The sequence below is a fragment of the Buceros rhinoceros genome, unplaced genomic scaffold, assembly GCF_000710305.1.
Source record: "Buceros rhinoceros silvestris isolate BGI_N320 unplaced genomic scaffold, ASM71030v1 scaffold32887, whole genome shotgun sequence".
Lineage (NCBI taxonomy): Eukaryota > Metazoa > Chordata > Aves > Bucerotiformes > Bucerotidae > Buceros > Buceros rhinoceros.
Window position 1 is genome coordinate 44,110 of NW_010421191.1, and position 27,772 is coordinate 71,881.

General features: G+C 36.1%; 1 protein-coding gene across 1 annotated transcript in view; it reads left to right on the forward strand.

Annotated features, from left to right (window-relative positions):
- LOC104496443 (histone deacetylase 9-like) overlaps positions 1-27,772 on the forward strand; it is a 137,657-nt gene that overhangs the window by 40,704 nt on the left and 69,181 nt on the right. The window contains exons 7-8 of the mRNA XM_010139563.1: positions 4,062-4,181; positions 4,520-4,617. Of these exons, the coding sequence (XP_010137865.1) occupies positions 4,062-4,181; positions 4,520-4,617 (218 nt within the window). The remainder of the gene's footprint in view (positions 1-4,061; positions 4,182-4,519; positions 4,618-27,772) is intronic.

Genomic DNA, 27,772 nt, shown 5'->3' on the forward strand with positions numbered 1-27,772 from the left:
CCTACAGAATACAAACTTGAAACAGTCAGATGTGCTTTAAAGAATATTGTTTCTTTGGTAACCAAAGTGGCAACTTACCCGCCTAGCAATGATTTGTCTTGTTGTGTAACTTCAATATTATTAAACAAATCAACAGGCCATTCCCTCTAAGAAGTTTTCAAGTCATGTATGCCAGCTTTTGATGGTTCCCTGAAGGAAAGCTACGTGATTAAAAATCCACTTCATTGGATTAGTCATGTATTTTAATAGAAGGCACTCTTACACAATACTTAATATGTTTAACAAATGGATTATTTAAATGCAGATGACATTTGGCATGTTGTCTATATTATTTTCATGAATAATGAATTGGAGCTCTGCCTTGCACTTAAAGGATCAGCCAAATGCACAGCCCAAGGAAAGCTGAATGCTGATTTATGAGCACCATTTTTGTTTTCCTACAGTTCATGAGGAGGTGTAATAGGGTGTCTGACAAAGCATAGACAGGAAATGAACCCTGGCATCAAAACCTAACCTGTTACATCTGCACTTAATTAATTTTTGCAGGTGATAAAAGATTTAAAGACAAAATATGTTAAAGGGTTTTTGAAGTGCAGGGCTTAATAGTCTAAATCTTGTTCATATCTGCACTCATAATTAAATCTTATTGCGAAGTCATGGCCTTACCATCTAGCACTTTTGTTCAGTTAAACATGCTTACTGGCAGTTGAAGAGAAGCAGAGAAAGGGGGAGTGTGGGAGAAGGAATGGCAAGTGAAAAATGAGTGGTAGAATAAGTATATGGGTAGGTTAAATATTCTTAGAATTGTTTTCAAATATTTCTCAGTGTTCTACTATCAGTTAGAAACATAATTATAAACTGCAAGAAACCAGTACTTTTGAAAATTTCCCTTCCACTCTGTGTTGTATCTGCTTGCTGACTTGAATCTGACAGTTCACTGAGTTTTACTGCTATAAATCCTGGCCAAAAATGAACTCTATGTTTATTCTTGGTTTTTAATAATAAAAAAAAACCTATTCAAAGTTTGCATTTTGTGAATGTTTTTAAGTCCTTTTGACTGTAAGTGTTACATTTGCCTTGTCGGGGAATCACTTTCATTTGACCTACTTAACCAATAAACACTTAGGAATTCAGGTTCAATTTTCAAGACAAGGTTAAATGTGCAAATCATTACCTGTGGAGCTGCCTATCCTTACGCAAGAAGTAGATAGGGAATGCTCAGCCGCTTTCTGACTCTGTCCCATTGGCCAGAATAATTCAGCTGTTAAAAAGAGAGACACAGATTACTTCATTCCTGGAAAAGTTGCAGTCCAGTCCCTAGCCTGCTCCATGATAAGTACAACGCTGTACTAAAATTCTTATAGAAAATTTATTATGTATGCAAACTATGGGTAAATCACAATCCAAGCTAAATGAATGAACAAGATTGCACATCTTCATGCCCACCAACAGGGATTTTAGGGCATTGGAATGATAAAATGGAATTACAGTTGTCAAGACTTGAAAGTAACCTCTAAGACTATTTTGCTAGTGACTAAAATAGCAGGACCCCTTGCAGGTTGGCAGTTGTATGTTACTGCAATGTAAATATGAAGAAATAATATTCAATTCCACACATTAAACTGTACTCTAGTTACAGATTGTGTAGTCTTCATAGCTGCTACATGTGTTCATATATAAATTCTTAACTTTTAAATTTTAAATCTTTATTTATTTCTACCCCAAAATACACGACTTCTCTGTCAGCTCTTCTTTCCTTGTTCTGCCATTTGAATAAATCTCCATTTTTGAACCGACTTATATACCCTGAATATATTTCATCTACTAAGGGTAAAATATGAACACTTTTTCCACATGGTAACATCCGCAGTCTTAAACAACACATTCCTTTGTCTAACCAGAGAATTTACTGCTCTTAAAAACAGAGCAACCCTTGGTGGAATTAAAGTTTAGACAAGAAAGGTAGTTTTGAGATTCAAAGAATCAAAAAAAACCCCAAAAAACCCAAAACCCCAGACCCTTCATTTTTTTCTTCTCATTTGAAAAATGTTATAGCAAATATATATCTAAAATCCCAAATATGCACAGAAAGACTTGTTAAAATTACAAAATTAAGTCCTATTATGTTTTTAGTGATAGTCCCTGCAGATCTATCTGAATGGCCAACATAGCTTCTCAGATTGTTGTTGTAATCCTTCTTCCAATATCATCCATACTTGCATGTATGTTAGCATGATCTATGTCTGTTTTGGAGTAAACCAATTAATCCTGTCAGAGCTGAAGACTGAGTGGGAGTCTGGGGTTAGTCTACGTGTCAGAGTTTACTTCGTCCACCAGCCAGAGCCCTCTAACACTGTGCTGGCTGCCTTCTAATCTCCAACACTCTCACACCAGTGTGTGCTTCCTTGCACCTCCAACATGTGTTACATTTAACCTTGGCATTAAGTCACAGTTGAGCTGTAACTTCATCCTCATGTTGCTTGAAGTACTTTCAACTCAGAAAAGTAACCATTAAAATATTACCCGCAGAGGTCCCAAAGGAGGTCCAAGTCAAGCGCAATGCACTACAGGTAATAGTCAATGTAGAGAGGCCTGAACAATGTGGGTGAAAGTCAGGGGCTACATCAGCTGGCAAAAAGCACAAACAATGGGCAATGCTTGCTGTGCCATTGGCAACATGCTAACTTGAACCTTCCTGAAGTCTAGGCATCCTGAAGAAAACATGACCATTGTTCCTCTGCTATTAAATTTCGTTCAGACCTCATGTTTGTAGAATAAATACAGTCTGGGTGATAGTGTTGCCAGCCAGAGTGCTATGTCTGTCCTCCCTCCGACTCTTCTCTTTAAACCAGAAATTTCGAAGGATTGCATTAAAGGAGGAGAGTCAATAATATCTACAATTTTTCAGCTTCTTACAAAATACCAGTGGACAAATTTACAAAAAAGATTCAATTTTCTTTTTTCTTTCGATGAAAGGCAGGTGGAATAGTGATTTTCACTTGTAAAATTTTTTTTTTTAAAAAACCTCAAACCTAAATTAAAACAATAATAAAACTAAACTAAATACTGAAAGTAAACTAAACTAAAAACTTAAACTAAACTAAAAACAGAACTGAAAAAGAGGAAAAATCCTCATCATCGGTCTTTGTCATACAGATATACTGTCAGCATTTCTTTTTCAGTATTTTATTTAATGACAGAATTTCTTTTCACTGGCATTATATAACATTTGAAATATGGAGACTGGCCAAGGTCACTCCTTGATTGTGGAAGGCACCATGCTATCTGCCAGATGATTTAATAGCTAATGAGATCATATTCCTATGTCTTCAACTGTTGCCGTCATGATTTTGCAAAAATGAAGTATGAAGTCCTTTCCGCATCTGGCATCTCTTTTGATGTGGATCTAACTGCTGAGGGACTGCTAACTGAACTGAATGTTTCAAGAAAGCCAATTTACTCAGCTGGTCGCAGAGCCTTTGACCTCAATAGTGGAACTTGGCAAATCAATGAATACACTTATGTTTAGCGTTCTGTCAAGAATTGTGAAAAAGCTCTGTAAACCATAGATCCTTCTGCAAAATACTAGTTTGTAGTTTAAACATTAGTCTTTCTTCAGAGGCCAATGAGGCTAGTTAATTAAGCCTGAGGGGTTATGAACTGTTGGCAGTTAATAAGTCATAAAATTCCTCCATAAAACAGGATGCTAGATTCCATCACTGAGGCAAGGAGTACAAAGAGCCGGTGTATAAATATCTAATTGTACAAAAGGACTGGGATTTCTCAATGACTGCTCATCTGGAGTCTCCAGGGCACGCTCGCTATGGTTTCCTGATTTTTAGAAGCCAGTTTAAAAAATGAGTGCATTAAAGAGTAATTTGCCTGAAAGTTCAGGAAGTATGGGGTGGTGAAGGGAGGGGGAAAGGGAAAGACAAAAGAAGGGCAAGGGAAAGGGAGAGAAACAGAGAGAGAGAGGGGGGTGGGTAAAAGAAAGCAGAACTGAGCTCTCTACACTGAGTTGGACATTATTACATTTGTCATCTGTTTTCTTTCTCCTTTAGGATGTTCACCATGGCAACGGTACACAGCAGGCTTTTTATGCTGACCCCAGCATCCTGTATGTTTCCCTCCATCGCTATGATGAAGGCAACTTCTTCCCTGGCAGTGGAGCCCCAAATGAGGTTAGGTTTATTTCTTTAGAGCCCCATTTTTATTTGTATCTTTCAGGTAATTGCGTTGCATGATTACCCCTAATTTTCTTGTCCTTCTCTAGTTCTTTAAATTACACCAGATTACCAAATTGTCCACTGGGAGCAGGGGACCAGTAGAGAACAAGTGCATAACCCAGAGCAGTCCTTGTCAAACAAGGCCGGGCTGATCCGACATGTTATTTGATGTTTGTTTCTAAAGCACACTTAAGAATTTTCTCTCTTTTTTTTTTTCTTCTTTCTCTCTTTCTTTTCCTCCTGCTTTTTCCTCCTCTTCACTCCTTTTGGCATTTTATTCCTATTTTTTTTAGGTTGGAAGTGGCCCTGGTGAAGGTTATAACATAAATATTGCTTGGACAGGTGGCTTGGATCCTCCTATGGGAGATGTTGAGTATCTCACAGCATTCAGGTTGGTACCTTTTTCTTTTAAATTCTGAAAACTGATTGTAGAAGATAAGCACATGAATAAGAGCTAATGTAATCTTGAAAGACAGAAGGATGACCCGTGGTGAAACTAACTTAATCCTGGTATTCCAGTATACGAAAGCTTAGTAAATAATAAAAAAAAGATAATTTAATTGTTGTGATCATCCACTCAGAACTGACCAAAAAGAATTTCTAATGATTTAATTGGTCATTCATTATATCATTTTATATCATACCAGTAAAATGACTTTGAGCTGCTCACTTCTCTATCTACAAAATTTAAATGTAAGCTTTTATACCAGGCAGAAGAGAATTACTGTTCTAATTCATGTTGATTGCAGTTCCATGCAAGTAGAGCAGATAGAAAGTAATACAAAATGTGGTCCAAGACCAGCATTCTTCATTCACTTAAAAGTCTTCTCAAGATGCTCACAGATTTGACCGATTGTCTTTTTCTATCAATTGCGGTAAAGTAAAATTTTACTTAAAAGTAAATAATTGTGAAACGTCTCAGTAAGAATGATAGGAAATGTTGCATGCTATATTTCTCTTTGCTTTCAGTAGCTTATTCTAAATGAAATTTTATTCTTTCATAGGTGATGCATCATAATCTCTAGTCTTATTTTCATGGGACCAGAGGAGATAAAACCAGTTTAAAACACACTCTTTTAGACTTTCAGTAGTCCTGTCTTACATACACGATTTCCTTTCACTGTAAAGTAGTCCAGTGGAAGGGTTTATTGGGCACTCTCATCTGTCACAAGGTTGGGCAAATGCTACGTGCTTGAAAAGAGGTTTCATTTAGTGGAAACTGATTTGCAAGAAAGGCAGTGAGACAACTGATGTCTATCTCCAACCACTTTCAAGACTTTTTGTTTAAAGCCGTGTGTTTACCTCACATAGTTTCCAATTATATTCTGTTGAAAATACATCACAAAAAGTATTAAACTATTTTCTTTTTTTCTTTTTTTTTTTTCTGAATCATTCCTGTACTGTCCATGAAATAATATGCAGGAGACATAATAGACAACACAACTGAATTCAAAGTCTAAGCCCCAGACACAGAAATAGCCTTCAACATTCACAATATCACACTGTTATTGTGGAAATGGATTTACAACATTTGCCTGTATTTAAAAAAGACTCTAAACAAATAGTGGCAGGCTCCAAATATTCTACAGTTCAGTATTGCTTCAAGATCTTTTCAATTCTTATTCTTTGAAGACATGTTATGGAAGTTTGGAGACTGGATGATTCAAATCATTGGTATTTGTGTCTAATAATAATATGTCTGGTATGATCACCCCGAAATTCTTGGTTTGGATCCAACCTATCCCAATAATGATACAGGTAATGTGGTCATCTAATGTTGCAGAGAATGGTGGTCTCAGCGTATTGAACAGAAAACTCACATAACTGAGACTGCAACCATAATTGGTACCCTTGCTATCCTGACAACAAACACTTGGGCTTTAATAATACCTTTTCAAATATGTAATTTGCAGTTCTAGATTAAGGCACACTAGTAAATAGTTTGGAGCAGCTAATATTGCTCTGCTTCAGAGTTAGAGGGAATTTCAATCTCTGTGCCTGAGCAAAGCAACACTATTTAGGAAAAGAAAACTAATGTAATCTACTACACACTGACTAATCATTTGCAGACATCCCACTAAAATAAATACTTAATTATATATACTTTTTTTAATGCCGATAAATTCAAAATAAAGTTTGGGACATCCCTTAAAAGAATTCCTGATGGTGCAAAATGGAATGGTCATATTTTGAATACATCCATTTAACCTTATGAATAACGTAATTAAATGAAGGTTATATATTGTGTTAAATAGTTAATTTTTTTAAGAAGTATTATATTGTTGACGGATTATAATAGATACTGCTGTTTTGTCTTTGTGCCCTCTGTAGGGCTTATTGATATGGATTTGGTATGACCGGTATGAGAGTTTTGAGGGGAATCAATGAAACAAACAGCACAGATCTTCAAAGGGAAAATACAAAAAACTGTAAATAAGGGTGGATAGACCAGATAGTTATTTTCTATGGATCTGGTCTGAATGGTAGGTAAACTTCCAGCTCCTAGGAAAGAGACAATCTGCAGCCCAGAAGCTACCCCTCCTATTATCCAAATTGTCACACGTGATGTAGCCTGTGTTACCAGTTTGGCCCAGACAGAATTGTGAGACAGTAGTCAGGAAAGAGGGATCCACAGTTCAGTCCTTTAGTCATAGATAGAAAAGAAGGTACAGTCTTGAAGAAAATCAACAGAAGAGTTGCTAAAAGACCTCAGCAAGTCAGCTGTTGTTCTGGAGTTTAGACCTGTAACAGGTCAGTTTTTAAGAAAATAAACAGTGAGTTTTGTAGTTAGGAAAATGGGCTTGATTTTTTTTTCAAATAAATTGATTTTAGACCCAGAGTAACAGAGATGGGTGAGGAAAATGTTGGACATCCTCAATTTTTAAAGAAAAATAAGGGAAAAAATGGAGATATGTTCTCTTCATACCTACTCCCCAGTAAACAGTATTCAGTATTCAGTCCTAAGCAAAGGCAGGAGAGATTGTCAGTGAAAGTCCTCTCCAAAATTACCAAGATGTGAATAAGTTTGCAGGTGGGTGGAGTCTGTTAGTAGAGAAGCTGTGTCTTTTTGCTCTCTTTCTGCCTCAAGAGTCGAATCCTTAATCCTTTGAGTTCTTAGGAACTGAGAAATTTACATTAAAATAATCTAAAGCTCCCTGTGGGATACACAAAACCTTCACTTTGTCACCACCAGAGTCCTATTTTCTTCCTGGAATTGCACCAAGAACATATTCAAAGTGTCAGCAGTCATCACACTAGATAGCTTGTTACTGCTTGACTGACTGTCAAATTTCACAGCAGACATCCCTCTGAACGATAATGTCCACAGAAATAGAGACCAAGGCTTTTTTCTGGCGCTGGAGTTCTGCCCATAATCAGGTATTATATATATGATGAATTAATTTATACCAGGTATATTTTTCTTAGTCCAGAATCTGTTTGTAAAACATTATAAGCACTTACCCACTCACATATATACACGCAGGTAGCTGAATATTAGTTATTTCCACTGCATAAGTCATGATAAATATATTAATAAATACATGTTAAGTAAATTTTGCTGGGACTGAATGAGATTCTGCTCTTCTTCCAAACTGTCCAAGAAAACATTTCTCTTTCTTCAGGAAAAAACAACCTTCATGTGTATAACTGCAGAAAATTTGAAGATGAGTTAAAGGCGTAACAAGAATAATCTCTTCAAAGGCATGCTGAGTCAGTGGCTCCAGTGGGACTCTAGTGAGAAACAGGAAAAATTATAGTGCTGGTTTGTGTCTGCCATTTTGACTTCAGTGCTACATGAAGAGTCTTTATTGTGTTTTTAAACTAACTCTTTCTAGTGCAAAATCAAATTTAAATGCCTATAGCTGGTTTGAAAATGAAGTCTACTCATTCATGCATAAAATAATATGTTTCTCTTTCCCATTTCTACTAAGAAAATACGTTTGATTGTGTTAACTCTAAAGAGGTAGTAGAAAAAGTAGGAGAGAGAAGTTTCTGTAGAATGGAAAAGAAGTGCAGTAATCAATTTAGTATACCTTTTAATTTTGCCAGACATTTTTGTTTTATGTTTACCGCAGTTAAGCAACTGGTGTAGCTACAAAAATCCTTGAAAGAATGTCTTTTTTCTAAACACATGCATCTCTTCTTTTCTCCTATAACAACAAAAAACCCCAGCTATTTCCCTTTATTGTCAAGCCCTGGTGTATCTTTCACTCTGAGAATTTTGTTTCATCATTTACTTCCACCTATTCAAGTTAAATTTGCTTTAATCTCTTTGAAAGCAATAAAAGATTGTGGCTATTTTCTAAGAGGATGATTCTACGCTTGAGTTTATGAGGATGTAATCCACTCCTTTCTGCAGAGCAGAGAAATAAGAGCAATGGTCAACTACTAATGTTCAAATAATTCTTTTCATAAGCTTCATGTTATACCAGATGTGCTCAGCAAAGGAGGCAGCAGGCAGAAGCTCAGGTCTGTGTTGTACATGCACATGTGTGTGTGTGTACTTGGAGTTTACAGAGGACAGGAGAGAGGTGTTTCCATAGAGCAGGATGTAGAAGATGCAGTGGAGACAAATGTGAGTGTTCAGAAGAGTGAGGGAAAAGCAAGAGACAGAAGGAAACTGGGGTGTGCCTTCCAACTGCTTTGAACTGCTTTTATTCAACAAAGCAGCTGTAAATTTTACTTAACCAGCCAGTATGCTCTGGCTGCTTTGCTCTGCTCAGAGTAGCGTAAAACAGCCACAGCATATCAATGAACCTGGCTGTAAAAGCTTACATAAAATGAAGCATGCGTGTGTGTGTGTGTGTGTGTGTTGGAATGATTAGAATTAGCTCATGATAATAATTATCTTTGAGTTCAATGTTTAGCTGTCACATGTATGATTTTAACTAAAGATGGTGAGCAAATTCAAGATATTGGTGACATTAAGGCAGAGTTAAGGATGAACTGTATCCACCATTCAATTTTAAATAGAGCACAGAATTTATAAATACCCCCAAATAATAATTTTAAACAAAGAGAATTGAAAATCAACATTGTACTTGAAACCACATATGTTAAAGTGTAAAAATGAAAAAAATCAAGATGTGCAGAAAATCTTCACTCTATTTTACAGATCTCAGTGCTTGTTTGGGGAGAAAATATGTACGTTTAAAGGTCTCTGTATTCTAATATCTGATCAGAAATATTAAGAAATACTTATTGCAGTCTTGTGGCCTTACAGGGCATAGTTAAGTTTATTTGAGAGATGGCATTGATGTATACCAACCCTTTTTTTGTTCTTATTTTTGTATTTCCCAATCTGATGACATTTGATTTTGACATTTCAAATGAAAAAACTTTGTATTTTTGTTGTTTTTCAAATATATTCTCCTTGTTAATTCTGTTTCAGTATAGGTCCTATGATTTTTTTTTACTGTCTAGGTTAACAATTTCATACATAAACCCTAAAAAGAATGTAGAGAAAACATTGCTATGTTTTCCTTATCCTTTTTAATATAAGTATACAATATTAATATATACTATATATTAGTAGTATATATTAATTTAATTTTCCTGTAAATTTTACTTTTATAACTTTTTGTTCATTAAAGAGTTAGAGGTAACAACTTTAATAAGTTTTGTTGGCATTGAGTTTCATGGTCTTCAGTATGTGCATCTGAAAAACAATAATTCTTTGTTTTAGCTCAAATCACTAGTCTTTCACTTTTGTTAAACCTTTGTTTGTTCGTGTACTACGTGTGTAGATGAAGTGCACATTCTTGCCTATCCTTAATTATTATTTTTAATACATTTGCATTATCTGTGTCATGTCCTTTCCTATTTTTCTTCTCTCAGAATACAATATTTCTGGTCTTTTCAAACTCTCTTCATTTAGAACCGTATCCAGTTGCCAAATAATTTTAATTGTTTATCTCCGAAGCTCTGCTCTTTTCTAGAAATGAGCTAAATACACCACATGAGGGCGAACCATCGATTTATATTATTTTGAATATTATTATGGCTCTCATTGGCATCACTGTTCTGTGATATTGTATAACCTTCCGACTGAGGAGAAAACTTGGTTTCTGATAACAAAAGCATGTCAGAAGCAAAAATCAACATTATTTCCTAGCTGTACCTTACTATTTACAGTGAGTGATAGAACAATGATACTGTTTATTGAATTCTATGAAGAATAGCTTTTGAGAAAGTTCTTTTAAACAATAATCCTAAATACCCATAAATTAACATTATTACTTTTTATGGCTATGATGTCCAGAGGCTGATGCTGAAGCTGTTTTATACTAGACTGGGTCTAAAAAAAATAAGACTGAGATTCTGATTCAGATGTGAAGAGATAAAAACACAAAAGTGTGGGAGAGGAAATAAAAAAGCCAAGTTAACTGCTCAGCCTCATGAATAAAAGAACTAGAGGTAGACAGAACTAACACCTTCAGAACTTTATTCTACTGTGTCATCAAGTGAACTCCATTGGCAACAGCCTCAAAATAACAAATGCCAAGTTTATCTATACTAACTGAAATAAATTATTTATTTCTCAGTATTCTGCTTTACAATAACTGGTGAAGATTCTCCCAGCTATTGTTCTCTCTTGTCTATTTGCTGAGAGCAATGTGTTCAGCATTTCTCTGCATAAAGAGGAAGGCAGAATCTCTGAGTCATACGTATGACAGGCAGATGATGGTTTACTCAAATGTAGATGGACAATATTGTGGGTGCTAATTATCCACAATCCTTCTGCATTGTCACGGGAATAATACCTTTTATGAAGGAAAATATAGCTCAACAGAACACAATAATGGAAGTTGTATGAAATCCATAGAACGGATTCTGTATGGATGTATATAGTTTGCTTTCTGTCACTCCCAGCGTTCTGAAGAATCATAAGTTACAGTTTCCATCAGTTCCTCATTTCTGTTTTGGTTCCACTTCTTCCAAGTGTCTTTAAAAGATGATCATTTCAGCCAGAGATGTCTTTCTTTTCCTTTCTGTTGTAGAAAATATCTTAGGAGAATTCAAAGAAATGTACACCAAACAGCTAGAAAAATATGACTTAAGAGTGCTTGAGCAGTTCCTTTTGAAGAATTTTGAAGAAAGTAGGAGTTTGTTAGGAATATTATTTTTAAAATATGCTTAGAGTTTAGGTTTCTTATCTAAATATTCAATAGTGCTGAGGATTTGTGGATTTTGAGTATTTTTTTTTAATGTGGTGGTGTAGGTTTTGTGATAATGTTAAATTTTTGAGCTTTTTTCTTGTTTCTTAACAAATATTCTGAGCATTCAGATGATTAGTATCATGGGGATAGGGACAGAATTCTCAGGAAATGGAGAAGCAGAGTGAAAAGCATTTGAAATGCTGGTATAATAAGCCTTTCAACAATTTGTTATACTTCAAAGTTCACCATAGAACTAAAACTGGCAACACTGTTAATAACCTGCGACCTCGTGTTCTTCCTACTTGTTTACTTTTATTTGGAAAATCTAACTTCTTCACACCAAACTACCCTAAATTTTCACCTCTGCTCTACCAGAATTTTTAAAACTATATATGATGCTCCTTTCATTCACTGGAACTACAGAAATGGAAACTTTCATTGCAGAAATTAATTAGTGTTGGCTTACTTGTCTACAGATGCACAGCTTCTTTATTGACATGGCAGAGTAGGGGGTGGAGGAGAAAGGATAATAAAATATGGCATGTGTCAGGTTTATGTGGCTCAGGTTAAAAACTATTTGATTAAAACCCCAAGCCATACATGGTCTGTAGTTCAAAGCACTGAAAAGTATCTGAGCTCTTTTCCAATATAACCATTTTTTCAATTTTTGTTAAGCCAAAAAGATGAAAGAAGTGTATGGATAGAGAATTGCCGTATTGTCAAATACTTTGATAGAAAGGTGAGAAATATCACCAGAAACGTCCTGAAAGAAATTAAGCTTCAGCAGAAGTACAGAAGATATTTTTATCCTAAAAGTCAAAATATCTGTGGCATTTAGGTGGAGATAAATCTCAGGTCTGAATTAAAACTCCTACAGCAGTACAGAAAGATTGTATAGATGTCCAGTCCCAATTTAAATTTTGTTGCTTTATAATAACTTTTGAGAACTACACTGTAGCCTATAAAAAATATCCACATGTTCTTTGCTGGAATAGCTCCAGACTGTAACAGAACCACTAGATTGCACCCTGGTGCTTTATGTATTGTTTAATTGTTTTCCTTTGCTGGATATTTTTATTAAAAGCCCATTATCCAGAATCAGACAGAAGTGTTGTTTCAAGAACAGCAGAAACAGAGGCCTCTGAGCCACACAGTTCTTATTCATGTTTTCTTTAGCCAGCATAGCTAATGAGACCTCCACTATTCTTCTTTTAATATTTAAAGAAGAAAGAGAAATGGGAGCTTTTATTTTTCTGCTTTCAAACATAAGCAGTATTGCCAAGAAGTAATGTGAGGTTCTGTGTGTGCTCACCCACCTGTGTGTCAGTGTTTGGGTGGGTACCTCCAGGGCAGGCCTGTGCGTATAGATGTTCTCATGTTTTTGCACCAATAACTCCCTGGAGATAATTTTTAATCCTAATGATTTTGTATACCCGTTCTACAATTTGTCTGTAAAGCAATTGAATGAAAGGAGTAAGTATTTTTCATAGAACTTGTATTCTAGCAAATAAAGGTCCAGTAATTCTGAAGAAATATAGAAAAATCTGGCAAGAGTCTGATTTTGAAGTCTTGAATTATGCTGAATAGCAGTGTGCTCGGTGCTGCAAGGTCTTATGAGGTTTCTTGTACTGGGTATTTTTTGAGCTCGAATTCTGAGTATTTCATTACTTTTGAAAGTTATTTTTTAGTCTTGTGGAGAGATGTTTGAAACTATAAAAACATAGATGTCTCAAAAAATTATTTCTAATGAAAAAATTCGGGAAGGTCAATGAATCATGATTAAGTGGTATTAGCAGTGCTTGGGACACCAGTAATCCCATTAAATAAATGCAGCTTCTTGAAGAATAAGTTGTTACCCAGTGTGAGGGAATCCATCAGCCTTCGAATTCCTATATATTGTTTTTTTACAGGCAGTGTAAGAAGAATGCTCAATTATAGAGTGATTCAACATGTTTGGGATATTTGTATATTTTTTCATGCAAAGTGGGGTCTTTTCCCTGTGATCACATATACTAGGGTCAGGATTTAGATGTAAATTGATCATTTATGTCATTAGCTAATGAAGGTCTCAGTTCTGCACACCAGCAGAATTCATGGCCAAGATAGAGTGTTGTAACTTATATGAAGTAGTAGTTTCTTGCACAAGTAATTGTTAGAAGAATTTATGAAAGCAGAGGCTCTTCACCAAGTAAATGTGGCAGGATCTTGTCTTAGATACTGTGACTACATTCAGCCTAATTTAGCAATCAAACCTTTTTGATTATATACAAACACTTTCATGAGTTGTTACGCCTTGAAACAAAATGAGCTTTCAAAGTGTTTCATTAGCTGATTCATATGTTTACCCGCCACAAGCACTCTAGTCATATTTATACTGGGTGTTAAAATAAAGTTAGCAAAAATCATTAATTTATTAAAATTTCGTCAAAAATGAAACCAAATAAATTACAGCACAGAATAAACCAGGTAGAAAATATCTATGTCTGGGATGCATTTCTCCTATGTCATGCATAGGAGTGTACATGCTTATCAGATGATATAAGGTGAAGGGCTGAAATGAAGATGCAGAATATTTAGTTCTTTTCTCCCTGACGGTAAATTGGCTGGTCTCTGCTGCTTTATTCCTCCTGTGCAGGGCGTGCATTACTAAAGTAGAGATGACTAAAGACAGCAGTTCCAGTAAGTAACAACTGTCTGTGGTTTTGACATGTGATTTTCTTCTACACTAGAACAAAACCAAAACTATTTGAAAGTTTCCAAGAAAACAACTAATTGTGAGTTTCAAACCCTTTCATGACAGTGTTCGTCTTGAGCCTCATGCTGAGGACATCACTCTAGGAAGCAAAAAAAAAAGAAAAACTAAAGTGGAAAATCACGTCCCTGAACGATCAAAAACAATTTGTTGTCCCCCGTTTTTGCAAACTGTGGACTTGAACCTGACTTAATCACATTCAAAGTTAATGCTTTTGCTGTCAGTATATTTAGCTTTTTTTTCCCTCACTCTTAAAAGAAGTCTCCCTCTGAAAAATAACAGTGATGTACATCTACAAAAAGATTTTTTTTTAATAAAAGAGTGTGTTTCTAAAAAAAAAAGTACCGTTCTAATGCTGAATTATTAGGCAGACAGGAGATTGGGGACTAATTACCTCCCTATCCAATCCAACCCTCCTACCTCTTCAGTCAAGATGTTTACAGATTAAGTATTGTTGTTAAACCTCTGCAAGTGCTTCAATTCCTGTGTCACAAGGATTTCTCAGTCCTCATGCTGCTTCACTGCCTATGTGATGAACTCTCTATGGAAACTGATAGATCTGAAAATGAAAATTTATTATCTGCTTATTTACCTCATTTTGATCTCCAAAGAAAAATTATTTCAAAAGGTTGCACATCATTTTCAATATAATTCTTCTTAGAAACTGCAAGCAAAGCCAGCAAAAGAAATGCAGAGTTTGAAACAGCTTAAAGACCCTGTGATTTCCACTGATCAAGAAGGCAATGATTTCATTCTCACTCTGCACCACCAGGTGAGCCACTGCTAAGAAGTGTTAGTTGCCCCTGAAAGTGAAAACATGCAGTGGATGAGCCATTCTTGAGTTAATTTTAACTTCCTCTGTGTCAAGTTCAGTTATTGGCCCCTGTGTCAAAAATCCAGAAGCTTTTGTCTTGTCTTTTCCAGTCTTGGCAAAGCAAATTTAAGAACTTCAAAATAGTGGAAATACTTGTCCAATAGTACCAAACGGTAGAAATAATTTTCCAATAGTGGAAATGCCCCTACCTTGCCTCCCCATGCTCCCTGCCACCATTTCCTTTCACATTTCTCTCTTGGAGTCATAATTTGACCACTCACCAAATTCTTCACAGCAGCCCTAACTCCCCCTTTCCTCCCACAGCTCTGTCCTGTGCCTCAGATCACAAAGTTGCTCATCTGTTCTTCTTCCCAAACTCCTTTGCTTGGCACCAGGGCCTCATTGCCTTTCATCTTTTGATCTACCTGGGACACAAATTTTCTCATCCCTTGTTCATCTACTTAACATCTCATTTCTGACAAGACATTCATGTCCCTCGAGTGCTGTTAAGATCTCTCTATCATCCTCTCTCCTTTCTCCCCCTCTATCCCCAGTGAGTGTACAGATTGCTGTCTGTCCTTTGGTTCAGTTCTAGACCTTCTCCAAAATAGCATCTCAGCCTTCCTTTCCTGTGAAACTGTTCTTAGCATTTGACTTTCTCTGTTGGAAGTCACAAGCAGCAACGTCTAAATTTTGCAAATTCTGTCTGTGGCTTGTCTGTGAAATACAGAATGCATTACCCTTCCAACCGGCTGAAGCGACTTTAAAGTTTCTGCCATTTTGTTTATCATTGCAATGTCATTCTCAGACTGCTCCTATGAATTTCAGTTTTCAGATCATGATACCTGGTACAGGTTTTCTGCTTTTTCTGGTGATAATGTTCATTCTTGTAGGGTATCCTCATAAGCACTTACAAAACTACTGTATCAACATAATTGAAATCTCTTATTGCATTTCTGTTTTGCTATGTTGCCTCCCACAAAACTGGACACTTGTTAAATTCCTATACTTCTAAGACTGATTCTATTTTCCAGCTTGTACAGCTTCTGTCTCTAGTTCCCCAAGTCCCCATGGAGTATGTAGACAGGAGCCATCTTTTTATTCCTTCTTTGTAGTGCCTTATGCAATGGGGTTTGGGTTCATGATAGTACATCCAATGCATTACACTAAAATAAATGTGTTAACTTTAAGGATAATTGTAAGATGTAAAGAGTTAGAAGTTTCTTTTGTGAGACATTGTAAGACATTCCTCTCTTTATCATGTTGCATGAGAAGAACACACCCCCAACACTGGTGACAGTGGGTGCATGAGAGCCATGGGGTCATACAAGCTGGTGCACTGGCTGGGACCAAGGCTAGAACCACGCTAAAATCAGGTCTTCTGCTCTGAGGCAAAATGGTATGTGTTCCCAGGGCTTGAAAAAGAGAGATGGAAGGATTGAGTACCCTACTCCAGATGAAAGACATGGAGTTCTTTGTCTTCTATGAAAATTTTAATGACTAGAATTTATCTGGGCCACAGTGATATGGACCTGTGTTCTGGAACTGTTCTTTGTCAGCGGAGACATAAGTGTGTTTCTGATAGGATTCAGTCCTTCCCCAAACAGGCTTTGGAGGTGTGTTCCACCCTCTGTCCATCTGTCTCAGGAACACAGGTATCACTCAGTATCACTTCTGAAATGTCTATGATCTCATTAAGCCCGTGAGCATATGTATCTTGTGGGCATCTGAGGAAACATGATTACCAGCCAAGTGTAGGGCCTGTTATACACGGTATCACTTCAAACACAATGAGATTATTAAGGATTAATTACACAAGCAACAGTATACATATTTTGCAAATTCATAGAATGCCACTTGCAGAATTAAAGCAAGGTGTAAGAGTTTCCTTAAGTTTCTATTATAGTTTTATTTCCAGCAGTATTCTTTGACAAACCAAATAAATTATTGCATGTATGGGACCTCAGAGGCTTGGGGCAAAGAATGGAAAAATTATTTACAAAAGCTTGAAAATATCTAATCACCAGAGGCAGGGGGCAACTGTGTTTTAATTAACAGTTCCTCAGGCTATTGGCTGGCTGGAGGCTTTCTCAAACAACCACACAAACGCACTGAATAGCTGTTTGCCAGCCTTAGGGTCAGGCCTGAGATGAAACAGATAAGATAATTGGCTCTAATGAAATCCAGAAGTCCTTGGCTTTCTTGTTTGAGCTTGGATTTGAAAAGTGCGTGTGGAAGTGAGGCTTAATTCAAACCAGTCCTGAACTAGGCCCGTTTTTCAGTGACTTTGATATTGTTTGAAGTTCTGAAAGTGTTTGCCACACCACTGGCCTGCTGGGCTGGGCCTCCCTGGTCACCTTAATTACTGAGCTTTATTGCTGACTTTACTACACAGGAAAGGAGCCATTATATGTTCCATCAACATCAGCTCTCCTCAGATTGGAGGAAAGGGCAGGGTGAAAGGCCACTGTAGGAAGGCAGAAACTTCACTTTGAGGTAGTTAGATCGTTTACCCGTGTTAAATTTCACTGTGCTATGTGTGTACATTCCTCACAACACAGAAGCCCAATTTCCAATTTTTTTTTTAGCAAGTGATTACTTTTCAAAACATTTTGTTTGTGTCTGATTAGCAGAAGGGGACATTTATTCTTAGAGGTGGAAAGAAGGCAAATTCCAACAAACGCCTAATTAATCATCACAGTGGACAGAAATATATTTAAAATCTGTAATAAAGAGAAATTTTTCTTAATGCTTCCTTGAAGTGGGAATAAGTGAGGAAACCCCTATGGTGTGTTTGCAGACCTAACACCCTACAGAACTGACTCCTTACAGCCAGCCTGATATCTTGAGGGTAACTTGTAACGTGCTCTCCAAAAAGAGAAAGGCTCCTGTGAAATACTGTAAGGGCAGGCAGCAACTGAGGTATTTTAGCAATGTTGGTTGTGAGTTACTCTCTTCAAGATAATTACTTTCAGAGTTTGGTCCTATTCTCTTTAGCTGCTCCAGCTGGTGGTGCTGCTGGAAAAAAAAGAAGCTGAACTTGTGTACATGAATGGGTGTTCAGTTCTAGACACTCTATAGCAGAAGAGACAACTATCAGACTTCAGGATCCAGAGTCCAGGGCCACCAAATTCCCTGGGAAGACTGCTATCAGGAAACCTGGGACGGATCCTGCAAATGCTAGATGTGTGGCTGAACCTATTTACATGTTAACTCATTATTGAGTCAGCCAGGCTACTAGCCCGAGTGAAGTTACACATGTACATTTATGTTGGCAGGATTAGACCCCCCAAGACTAATGAGAGTGTGTAATATTGGCCAGTTTGGGCCATATCCCATACTACTGACACTAACGTATGATAAAAGGAATATCGATGAATATCGCTCATTAATGGGAGCGAAATTGTGAAGTTCAGATCAAGATACATAAATACTTTTTGCATGAGTGCAGGGGGCAAATTAGAAAGGCCTGAAAAATCAGTTCCGTTGCTGTCCATCCTGAAAACATTTTTTTGCATGTGTTCTTTTTTTCATGGAGGTAGTATTTCTGTTTTTCTTAAAAGTTTGAAATGTCTTGGATTCCTTCATAAAAATTGGAAATGTCACAGAGATACATTCTGCAGAGTATTCAGCCCTTTCCTTAAGGCAACACTGTTTCACAAAGAAGGCTTCTGTAATTTGAGATACTTTCACCTTACGTTATTTTATAAATAATGTATATGCTATAATGCAAATACATGTATGTATAGATGAAGATTTTTTAACACAAAGGATTCCTATGTAAGAAGTTTGAAAGCTTCTTGTTTTTCTTCCTTTTCATATGACCTGTCATTTTAACAATATTTTATGTTAGTAGAATGGCAAATTCATTACATGCTTTAAAGAGAAGCAGCAGGTTTAATATTTTTATCAGCATTTTGTGAAACTTTAACCTATTAAACTCACAGGGAGCTGGTTTTATCTTGAATGCCCATTTTATTAACACTAATGAACCTCTCTGAGCTGAGAAAATATTTTTGAAATCATGATGATTAATTGCAATTATCAGAAAACAATAATTTCCCTTCTAATATAAAAACTTGTTTTATGAGAAAATAGTGGAGTAGGTGTCATAGCATGAGGGTGTGAGAGTTCCTTTAAGCAATATTTCCATATGGGCAGATGTGTTGCTCTTTATTACACGAAGGATTTTGTTTGCTCTCATTTTTTGTAATTAAATAACAAGACATAAGCTTTCTTTTTGATACCATGCTTCCTAAAAGATGGTTTGGGCTATTAATGTTGTAAATCATAATCCTTGTCTGACTGTACTTTCAGCTACATTCACTTTTTTTAGAAGCTAATGTGATTTAGAGGAGCACATATGATGATATAATGTTACAGTACATTGGAAAAGGTTTATCGACTAGGAAAAGTGAGATTATATAATCTACCAGTGATATAATTCATACCTTGCACTATGCCGAGTGATCTCTTCAACAGAAGGAATAGGATTATAAAACCTACTGGTGACTTAGTTTGACCTTTGCACATCTGCCTGCAAATTATATAGAATAAAATTAGGTGGGTGGTGTAAGTGAAGCCGGAGATAGTGACTGAGGAAACATTTTACTGTAACAAAAAATTCCTTGGATGCTTAGACCACTTATTACCAAGGTTTCCAACAATATTTTTAAGGTAGTACAGTGGTTATTACTAAGAAGGCCCTCTTTAAGTGGGGACATGAAGGCAACACAGTTTCATAACTTACACCTTACTTACAAGTGCTTGTAAATTTGCAATTTAATAAAGAAAGTCTAAGAAAAAGATTTGTAAAGTAGCCATTATCTAATGTAATGGCGTTGTGTTGTGTATTTTCAAAACACTACAGAGACCACACAGCAAATCACTGGCTGAGCCAAAAATAAATGTTGGGCTTCATTACTTTCAGTATTTCGATGAAGTTCCTGCATCTTTAAAACAACAGATCTTTAAAAATGGTCTTTAGATGTCATCTTTCTATGTATCCATCTGCTTTCTTGTTAAAATTTTCAGGTAGAGAATGTATCTGCTCTCCTGTTAAAATTTGAACATAGATTTTTATTCTGCTTTTCATTATTCTTCCTTCGTACCATTTTTGAATGTGTAAAGAAGACGTAAATTGACCAACTTGGGTTCTGTAAGTCACTTTTAGATGTAATGACCACAGTATATATTTTGGCAGCACTGCATTCGGTTGTTCATTACATGGTTTTTTATACTCTTTGATAACAAGAGGGTGACTGGAAGATAAATGCTGTAAAGAGCATTTAATTGGATGCTGGATGTTTTACATATTTATAGAATTATAGGCTGCAGTCAGGCATCCTTTAATCTGGTAAAGAGTAGAGAAACCTTAATAAGGACATTACCTGCATAAGGTATATACATGCAGCTTTTTGGCTGTGACTTTTCATTGCTGTACTCAGTGGTTGCAGTGAGAACAATTCACCACGAAGAACTTTCACAGAGAATGCCATAGGTATGTAATTCCTTTGACTGAGGAATTCAGCTGGGATACATTTCTCGTATGAAGGCATATGCTATATTCTCATATATTACTTTTGTGTGATGTGGGAGATCAAAGGATTGTACTCTTGTTTCCACGACTACAATAAACTTGAAAAGAGTAAAAGGGAATAATGGTGAATATTGCATAAAACAAATGGGAGCTAATGTGATTTGGAGAAAAGAACAATTAGAGGAAAAATGAGGACAGCATGCTTCTTTATTGTTCTTGGTCATAGTGTGAAGTCTTGCACCTGCTTGTTAACAAGGTCAGGTTTAAGATTAAGAAAAAACAGGGAGCTCTTTCTCCTAATAGTTCTGTTTCCTTAATTAAATTCATATGTACAGTATTCCAAAATAACTATAGTGATGTTGTTAAAAAATACAGGAAAATACACACAAATTCAATGTTTCTTTAAAAATTTAGAAGACTTCTCATTGCATTCCATTTATTATTGTGTTTAAAGCATTTTTAGCAGAGTGAAATCCTATCCTACACTAACATGAAGAATTACTTTGAATTTGCAGTCAATCCTTACTTAGATGTCTTTTAAAATGGGCATATAATTCACAAATTTTAAGTTAAAAACTAGGTTCTTTTGTATTTAGTAGAAGCTGTTGTGCAACTGCAGTTCCATGATATTTGTGGCATATTGTGTAAGGATTGTGGAATTAACAAAGTGCTAAGTACTGTACTGCCCACACTTATTACGAATATTATTCTTGATAAAATCTAGATAATTATTCTTACAAGTTATTATAATGGTATTAGTTGCCCAGATCAGACTGTGATTTTTGCACTGAAAAAGCAGGAACATACAAGTCATTGAGAGGAAGCAGAAGGTTCAGCCTGCTGTGTAGGAACAATTTGTATTAGTACCCTAAAGGAAAATGTGGAAAGCAGCCATACGTTTTCAGATCTTAGTTGAAAAATTTGATTATACAGATGTGATTCACTTCCTTAAGTCCTTTCTACTTTGAACATGAAGAAAGATGACTTTATGTTTTGAAAAAGAAGCTGAGTTCCTCTGCAGGTGAGACCTTCTCTAACCCAGCACATTAAGATCGGATGGAGAATAGCATTGACAGAAGGCTTCCTATAATGTTTTTTTGTGGGAGATTTTAGCTTGATTGACTCAATAATATTGAAGAAATTGTGATTTTTGGTGTCTTATTTGACACTGGTTATGGTTAAAAACTAACAAATAAACAGAGATAAATTCAGGGTCAAATTAAAAAACCCATCCATAGATGCACTGTAGGTATCCGCATATGAGCAGGGTGTCTACATTCCCATTATGGAGCTCTGGGTGATAGTCATCCAAACCAACTGAGCTATGTGACTCACCCTTTAGTAGAATTGAATACATTGGTAGAATACATCGGTTGTTTGTATAATATAGACTTCAGAGCCTGTACCAACTAGGACCTTGATTCAGTTCTCGACAACAAGTCTACTCCACATGAGATGCACTGGAGGAGCTGAGGTTTGCTGCTGTAGTTGATAGCTATAGAACAAGATCTGTGGGAGATTGTGCCCTTTTGGAGAGCCAGCGGGTGGCCAGGATGGGTTCCTTTGCATCCCAAAAGCCACTGGATATCTTCTGGATAGGTAACCCAACTGAACCCTCTGTCTTCATGAATTATGATGAGAATTTAGACCCTCAGCTCACAAATAGATTCCTACAGTGTATGGGTAGGTGTTTGTATCTGGATTTAGATGCCATTCCTGGTTAAATTAATCTCTGTTCTAAGTAAGGGTTATTTACATACTTGTGGGAAAATTCAGTTAACCATGATTTCATCCATATGTTGTTCGGGTTATTGTTCTAAGCCAGTGTCTCAGAGTATGCCTATACTTCTGTACCTGCAAAGAAAGCATAGCCATGTTCAATTCAGCTTTAAGCTACCTGTGAAATGTCTGAAGGATTCTCATGAACCACACATGCTAATTGATTTTGTCTTTGCTGTACAGTGTCAACACATAAATACACTTACTGTAAGTAGTTTATGCTGTCTCCAAACTAAACTCTCATGTGGAATAAGCTTTAAAGGGGCTAAATATACTGCTCTGAGATAAATTACTTTGCTTAGCAATATGAAATAGCCTGTACAAAACCAAGTCCCTCTAACAAAATTTTTTCTGTGTCCACGCTGGCTCATTTTAAAGCTATACATCTTTGCATCTTACCGCAGTGTGCATTGCAGTCATACCCCTAGGCAAGGTATCCACTTCTGTTTATTGACAAATTAAGTAGGAGTTTTGCCACTTTGGTTGTACACTTTTTGTTATTTCCTTGTACTGCTTCTTCTGTAGCCAAAATTATTGGCTGCACTTAGAGGAAAATACATGAGAACAAAAACCTTGGATGAGGTTGTACTTTAGTCAGGTTGTACTGTATACTCCTGAAGGGACTACCCCTCAACAGTGACCCTTTCCAGAAATTTAGAGCTGATAATATTTATGAGAGTTCAGAGCAGTTGAAACATTGGCTAGAGATCTTTTAAATAGCTATATTTCAACACACTCCCTAAGGAGCTGAGATGGAGATCATTTCAGACCTGTCAGAGGAAGATCATGCCTTAATTGTACTTCATTGTGCTATAAAAAATGAGACCTCTCCAATAGATTTGTGATATTGTTATCTCTGAAATCTTAGGGGAACTCATCTGGAATCTTACAGGGTGTACAAAATAAGCTCGTGTCACTAACAAATGTGGAAACAGTTGCATAAATGTGATGGTTTATGTAATTGATCTTTTCTAAAAATATCTCCAACTTGACAGGGGGTATCTTTTCAGTGTGATTTATTTTGTATGCAGTAAACTCCAGAGGCTGTCTTGAATATTTGCTTGTAAATAGAGCAGCTCCAAATGACTGAGGTTCATGACTCTAGCATTTTATTGAAAGATATATATTCCTTTGACTGTGGCACAGATGCCAGCTTTCGCAAAAGTGACGCTCTGAAAGCATGAAGGACTGGTTACCTCTTTCAGTAGCAATTCTTCCTCTGACAGGTCTCCACATTAGCACCTCAGCTTTGAAAATGTTCATAGTCTTTAAAAAAGAGTACAGTATGTCATGCAGTGTGGAATGATATGGAATAACACTGCTGCTTTAATTTGATAAAATCCCAATCAGCCAACTTCTTCTGCCACTTGCCTTTTTGTCATTCAGTGATGTCAACAGAGAGGTGATCCTTCCTCCACTTTCTGTTTCAAACCTTTCATAGTTTTCTCAATCATAGAAAAGAGATAGAGACTCTGTAACTAACACATCATGCAAGCTGCGTCTCTAAATCTCATTTGTAAACTCCGTTACAAGTTGTAGAAGTCTCTGGAATTTCCAGAGATTTCCTCCGCAGCAGGGCACTAATTTGTAGTGATATTCTTCCTCCACTGACACTGGGAAGAGCAAGAACATTGCTATTGTCACTCCAGTGCTTGAAACTATTCCCTCGGACAGCACAAGGAGAAGGGCAATGTTTGAAGAATGAAAGCTTTGACTGGTGCAAATCTCTGCTTGCACAAGGGCAGAGGTGGTAAGTCTCAAAAGATAAATAGGGCTTTCCCACTTCAGGTGTGTTTACTTGGAAGAGGTGTCATTTACTGTAAATGGGAGCTGTCCCAAGGAAAAGGGACACATAGCACAACTGGACTTCACTGAAGCTGGCAGTTCAGTTAAGTGTCCAGCCAGCATTCACAAGCCTCAGACTCAGAAATGTGCAGGTATTTCTGTGAATTATGCACCAATGCACCCTTTAAATGATGGCCCTGATGCTGAGGTGATGATGTTGCCTAAGACCCTTTAGCACTGCTTCTCTGAACTTCTGTCACAGGGCACTGCACTCGAGACATCACAAGGTAAAGTGCACAAACATAAGAAACTAGTGAAGGCCCTGGGAGTGAGACCATATGCACAATTCTGGAAGGTCAGTACTTCACTGTACAGTTTTGAACAGCTGTGAAGATTTGTTCTTTATTAATAAAGAAAAAAATAGATTCAAGCTGGAAGTTTCAGACTGAATTCAATTTAACGATTAGTGATTACTTCTGATCGTCAATGGCTAGGTTACAACTTTAGAACAGGAAACTGTGACATCCATGGTGTCACGAAGGTAGCTGCAGAGCATTAAGCCTGACATGTTAAGCCGTTTTAAGTGATAGTATGTATTTGAGTCCTTTGCTAAACGTTTTTAAATGCATGTCTATTTTTGTTTCTTTCTTTTCTTTTTAAATTTGAGATACTAAAAATTTTTACTTTTATCATGGAATCGTTATTAAAATAATTATATTAACATTAAAATGAATACATTCCTGAATGGTCTTCAACAGATACGATAATGTACAACAATAAAATATTTACAGATTCCCTTCAGAGATTAGTAAATAGCATACCATGATATTATGCTAACCTGTGTGCAGACAGGACACGAGGGAGTTATACTTTTCTGTGAAAAGTGCAAATGAGCCCTGTCGAAATTAATGCTTCCAGGAATAAGAACACAATGTGCCTTAGACCATACTCAGAAAAGCAACATGCTCAGGTCAGTGAAGATATCCAGGACTATCTGTAACAATAAACAAATAAATAAAAAGTTAAAGTTTGCAGGTCAAAAAGAAGTTAAAGTGCTCAACATCTCTCAGAACGGAGCTCTCAGGTCTCATGCATTCTCAACCTCTGTGAGATAATTGGGAAGTAAAGGGGAAGACAGAGGGCTGGACTAATAGTAATGAGCAAGCAGATGAAAGAAAACAGAGTAGAAAGAGAATGTAGATGAGACAGAGTAGAAGAAAAGATGAGAGAAAACAGATGGAAGCCAAAAACCAATGAAGTGAGAGAGACAAGACTATAATGATTTACACAAGATGTGGTAGAAGTAGTCTGGATAAAATAAAAAAAAAAAAAAAAAAAAAAAAAAAAAAAAAAAAAAAAAAAAAAAAGAAACTTGTAGTCTCAGTCAATTTCAGAATAAAATGAATCTTTAACAAGATTTTAGAAAGGTTAAGGCAAAACTTTGTTAATCTTTTCATCCTGCTATTGGAAACAGAGATTCTATTACAGGATATTCTGATAGTATTGGTGACCTTGCATAGATAAGATTGAAATAAACATCTTAACTTTTGCATGTTTATATGAAACAAACTTCAAACCCCTTGAGGCCTATTCTTTGCTAATATATACTTCCTTTTACAGCTGTGCAGACCCTAAAATTGAATGCATGGATAACAAGATAAACAAAACCCATGGTTTTTTTATATGTGTCCTACAACACCATTTTTTCTCATATTAGCCTGGTCTAATCATAATCTTTATTACTTTAATAACAAATCATTATTTACATTTATATGGAATTGTGAATTTTAAAAATTCTGTGTGAATTTGTTTAACTTATGGAAGGGGATTGTAGGAAATGTTAAAGACAACACAAGTCTGCAGATCGGGTTTTGGCTTCGCTTGCAATTAGAAATAGAGCCTGATTGGAAGATGCACGTGTACCCTCTAAATGTTGAAGCAAGACAGGCCTTTTTCAATTTTAAATGCTTTTTATCTGTAGTGTATGAACGTGTATTATAGAAATACTTAGTATTCTAGAACTGCAGCAGCTTCTTTAAGCCATTCTTGAGCTGTACTCATCAATAGCAATCTTGCTAAAAGGAGCTCTTAGCTTACAAGCTAGAGTACTTCTCGTTTGTCAGTTTAGTCACTGATTTTATTTATTTAATTAATTATTCCTTTCCATGATCAGGCCAGAGTTCTCCTTTGGTGATTCAATGGAATTTTAAAAAAATGGAGTGGAGCCAGAGGCAAGATAAAAATATCAGCCTTGGCGGTATTAGTTTATTTTAAAGTACTCCTTGCTCTTTGATACTCCTCATCTCTATCACTGGTTTTTTGGTGAAGAAAGGAGGGAAGTGAGATGGTGGGAAAGCTGGCTTGCTTTGTGTTGTAGCAAGCAAGACTTTACCAGTTCTCATCAAGACTCTTCAAAGATAACTTTCCTTCTAGATTGTGGGTTTCCACTTGGACTGACATTTTGCCAGGATTCCCAGTGTCAGGGCACCAATTGCTGTTTCAGATTGGATTTAAATTTCAAGATCTACAATTAAAAGTTTACTACAATTTACTACAATTCAATCCAAAAATTAAATTAAATTAAATTAAATTAACAAAAATTATCTACTTAAAGGCTATGACATGAAATTTATGTGCTATTGCAATGTGTTTTTAAAGTATACTGGGTAAATAATATAAAACCACAAATAATTTATTTGGCACTAAATAAGAAAGTTTGTTGCAAACTACTTGATTAGCAAGGTCTGTAAAGATGGATTAAAAAGACATGAATTTTGCACTAAGAAGAAAAAAATAAAATTTTAAGTATTACTTGATTGATGTTATGAATTCACAAAAGATAGTGTTGAAATTAGGACTGCAAAATCAAAATCAGCTTAGGTAATTATATACACAGCCCTTCTGTATTTGCCCTTAACATTGTACTAACTTAGGATTCTGTTTTTATTTCCAAAGACTGAATTATCTTCTAGAAAAACAATACGAAGATTACAGATTTTAATAAGTAATTTTTTCCTTAGCTGTTCATTCTGAAAGGCTGACAAATTCTTTTTGCTTCGGTGCCAACAGTCTTCTATACTTTCCTGAAGCGGCCACAACTTTAGAATCTATTGGATCACCTTCCACGTATTAGCAATGATAAAAATTTCCTCCTATTCACTGTAATTGCTCAACTCCCCATGACGGGTTTGGCAATCTTCTGTTGGAATAGTAATTTTAAAGAGTAGATGGGAAGAGTGTGGCAGATTTCTCAGCTGGTGTAAAATTCTTTGTTTTTAAATACGTGTTGGCAACTGGAATTGAAGAACTCACAGCAAAAAGATCTTTGCAGAGTTTCTGGGACTGTTGGTAATCCAAAGGTAGCAGCACGAAAAGCACTGCTTTTGAACTAGGCCTTTGCACAGTTTACAATCTCTTGGCAATTGTAAGTAAGGAATTTAAAATGACAAAAATGATTTAATAATTATTTGCTGTAAGCACACTAAAACTGATTAAAGTTAAATCCAGAGGAGATAAATGATTATGAACTCCTGAAGAGGTCTAATGAAATACTTGGGAAAATGTTTTATCAAATATATTTTGGCTTCAGTAAAAGTTCAAGGTTTTGGGCAGAATGAGGAATTGGAATTACATGATATCTAGATATTGAGTCATCCAGATATTAAATCTGGAAAAACAACTTTTTTTTTTTTTTTTTTTTATTAAATTTGATTGGAC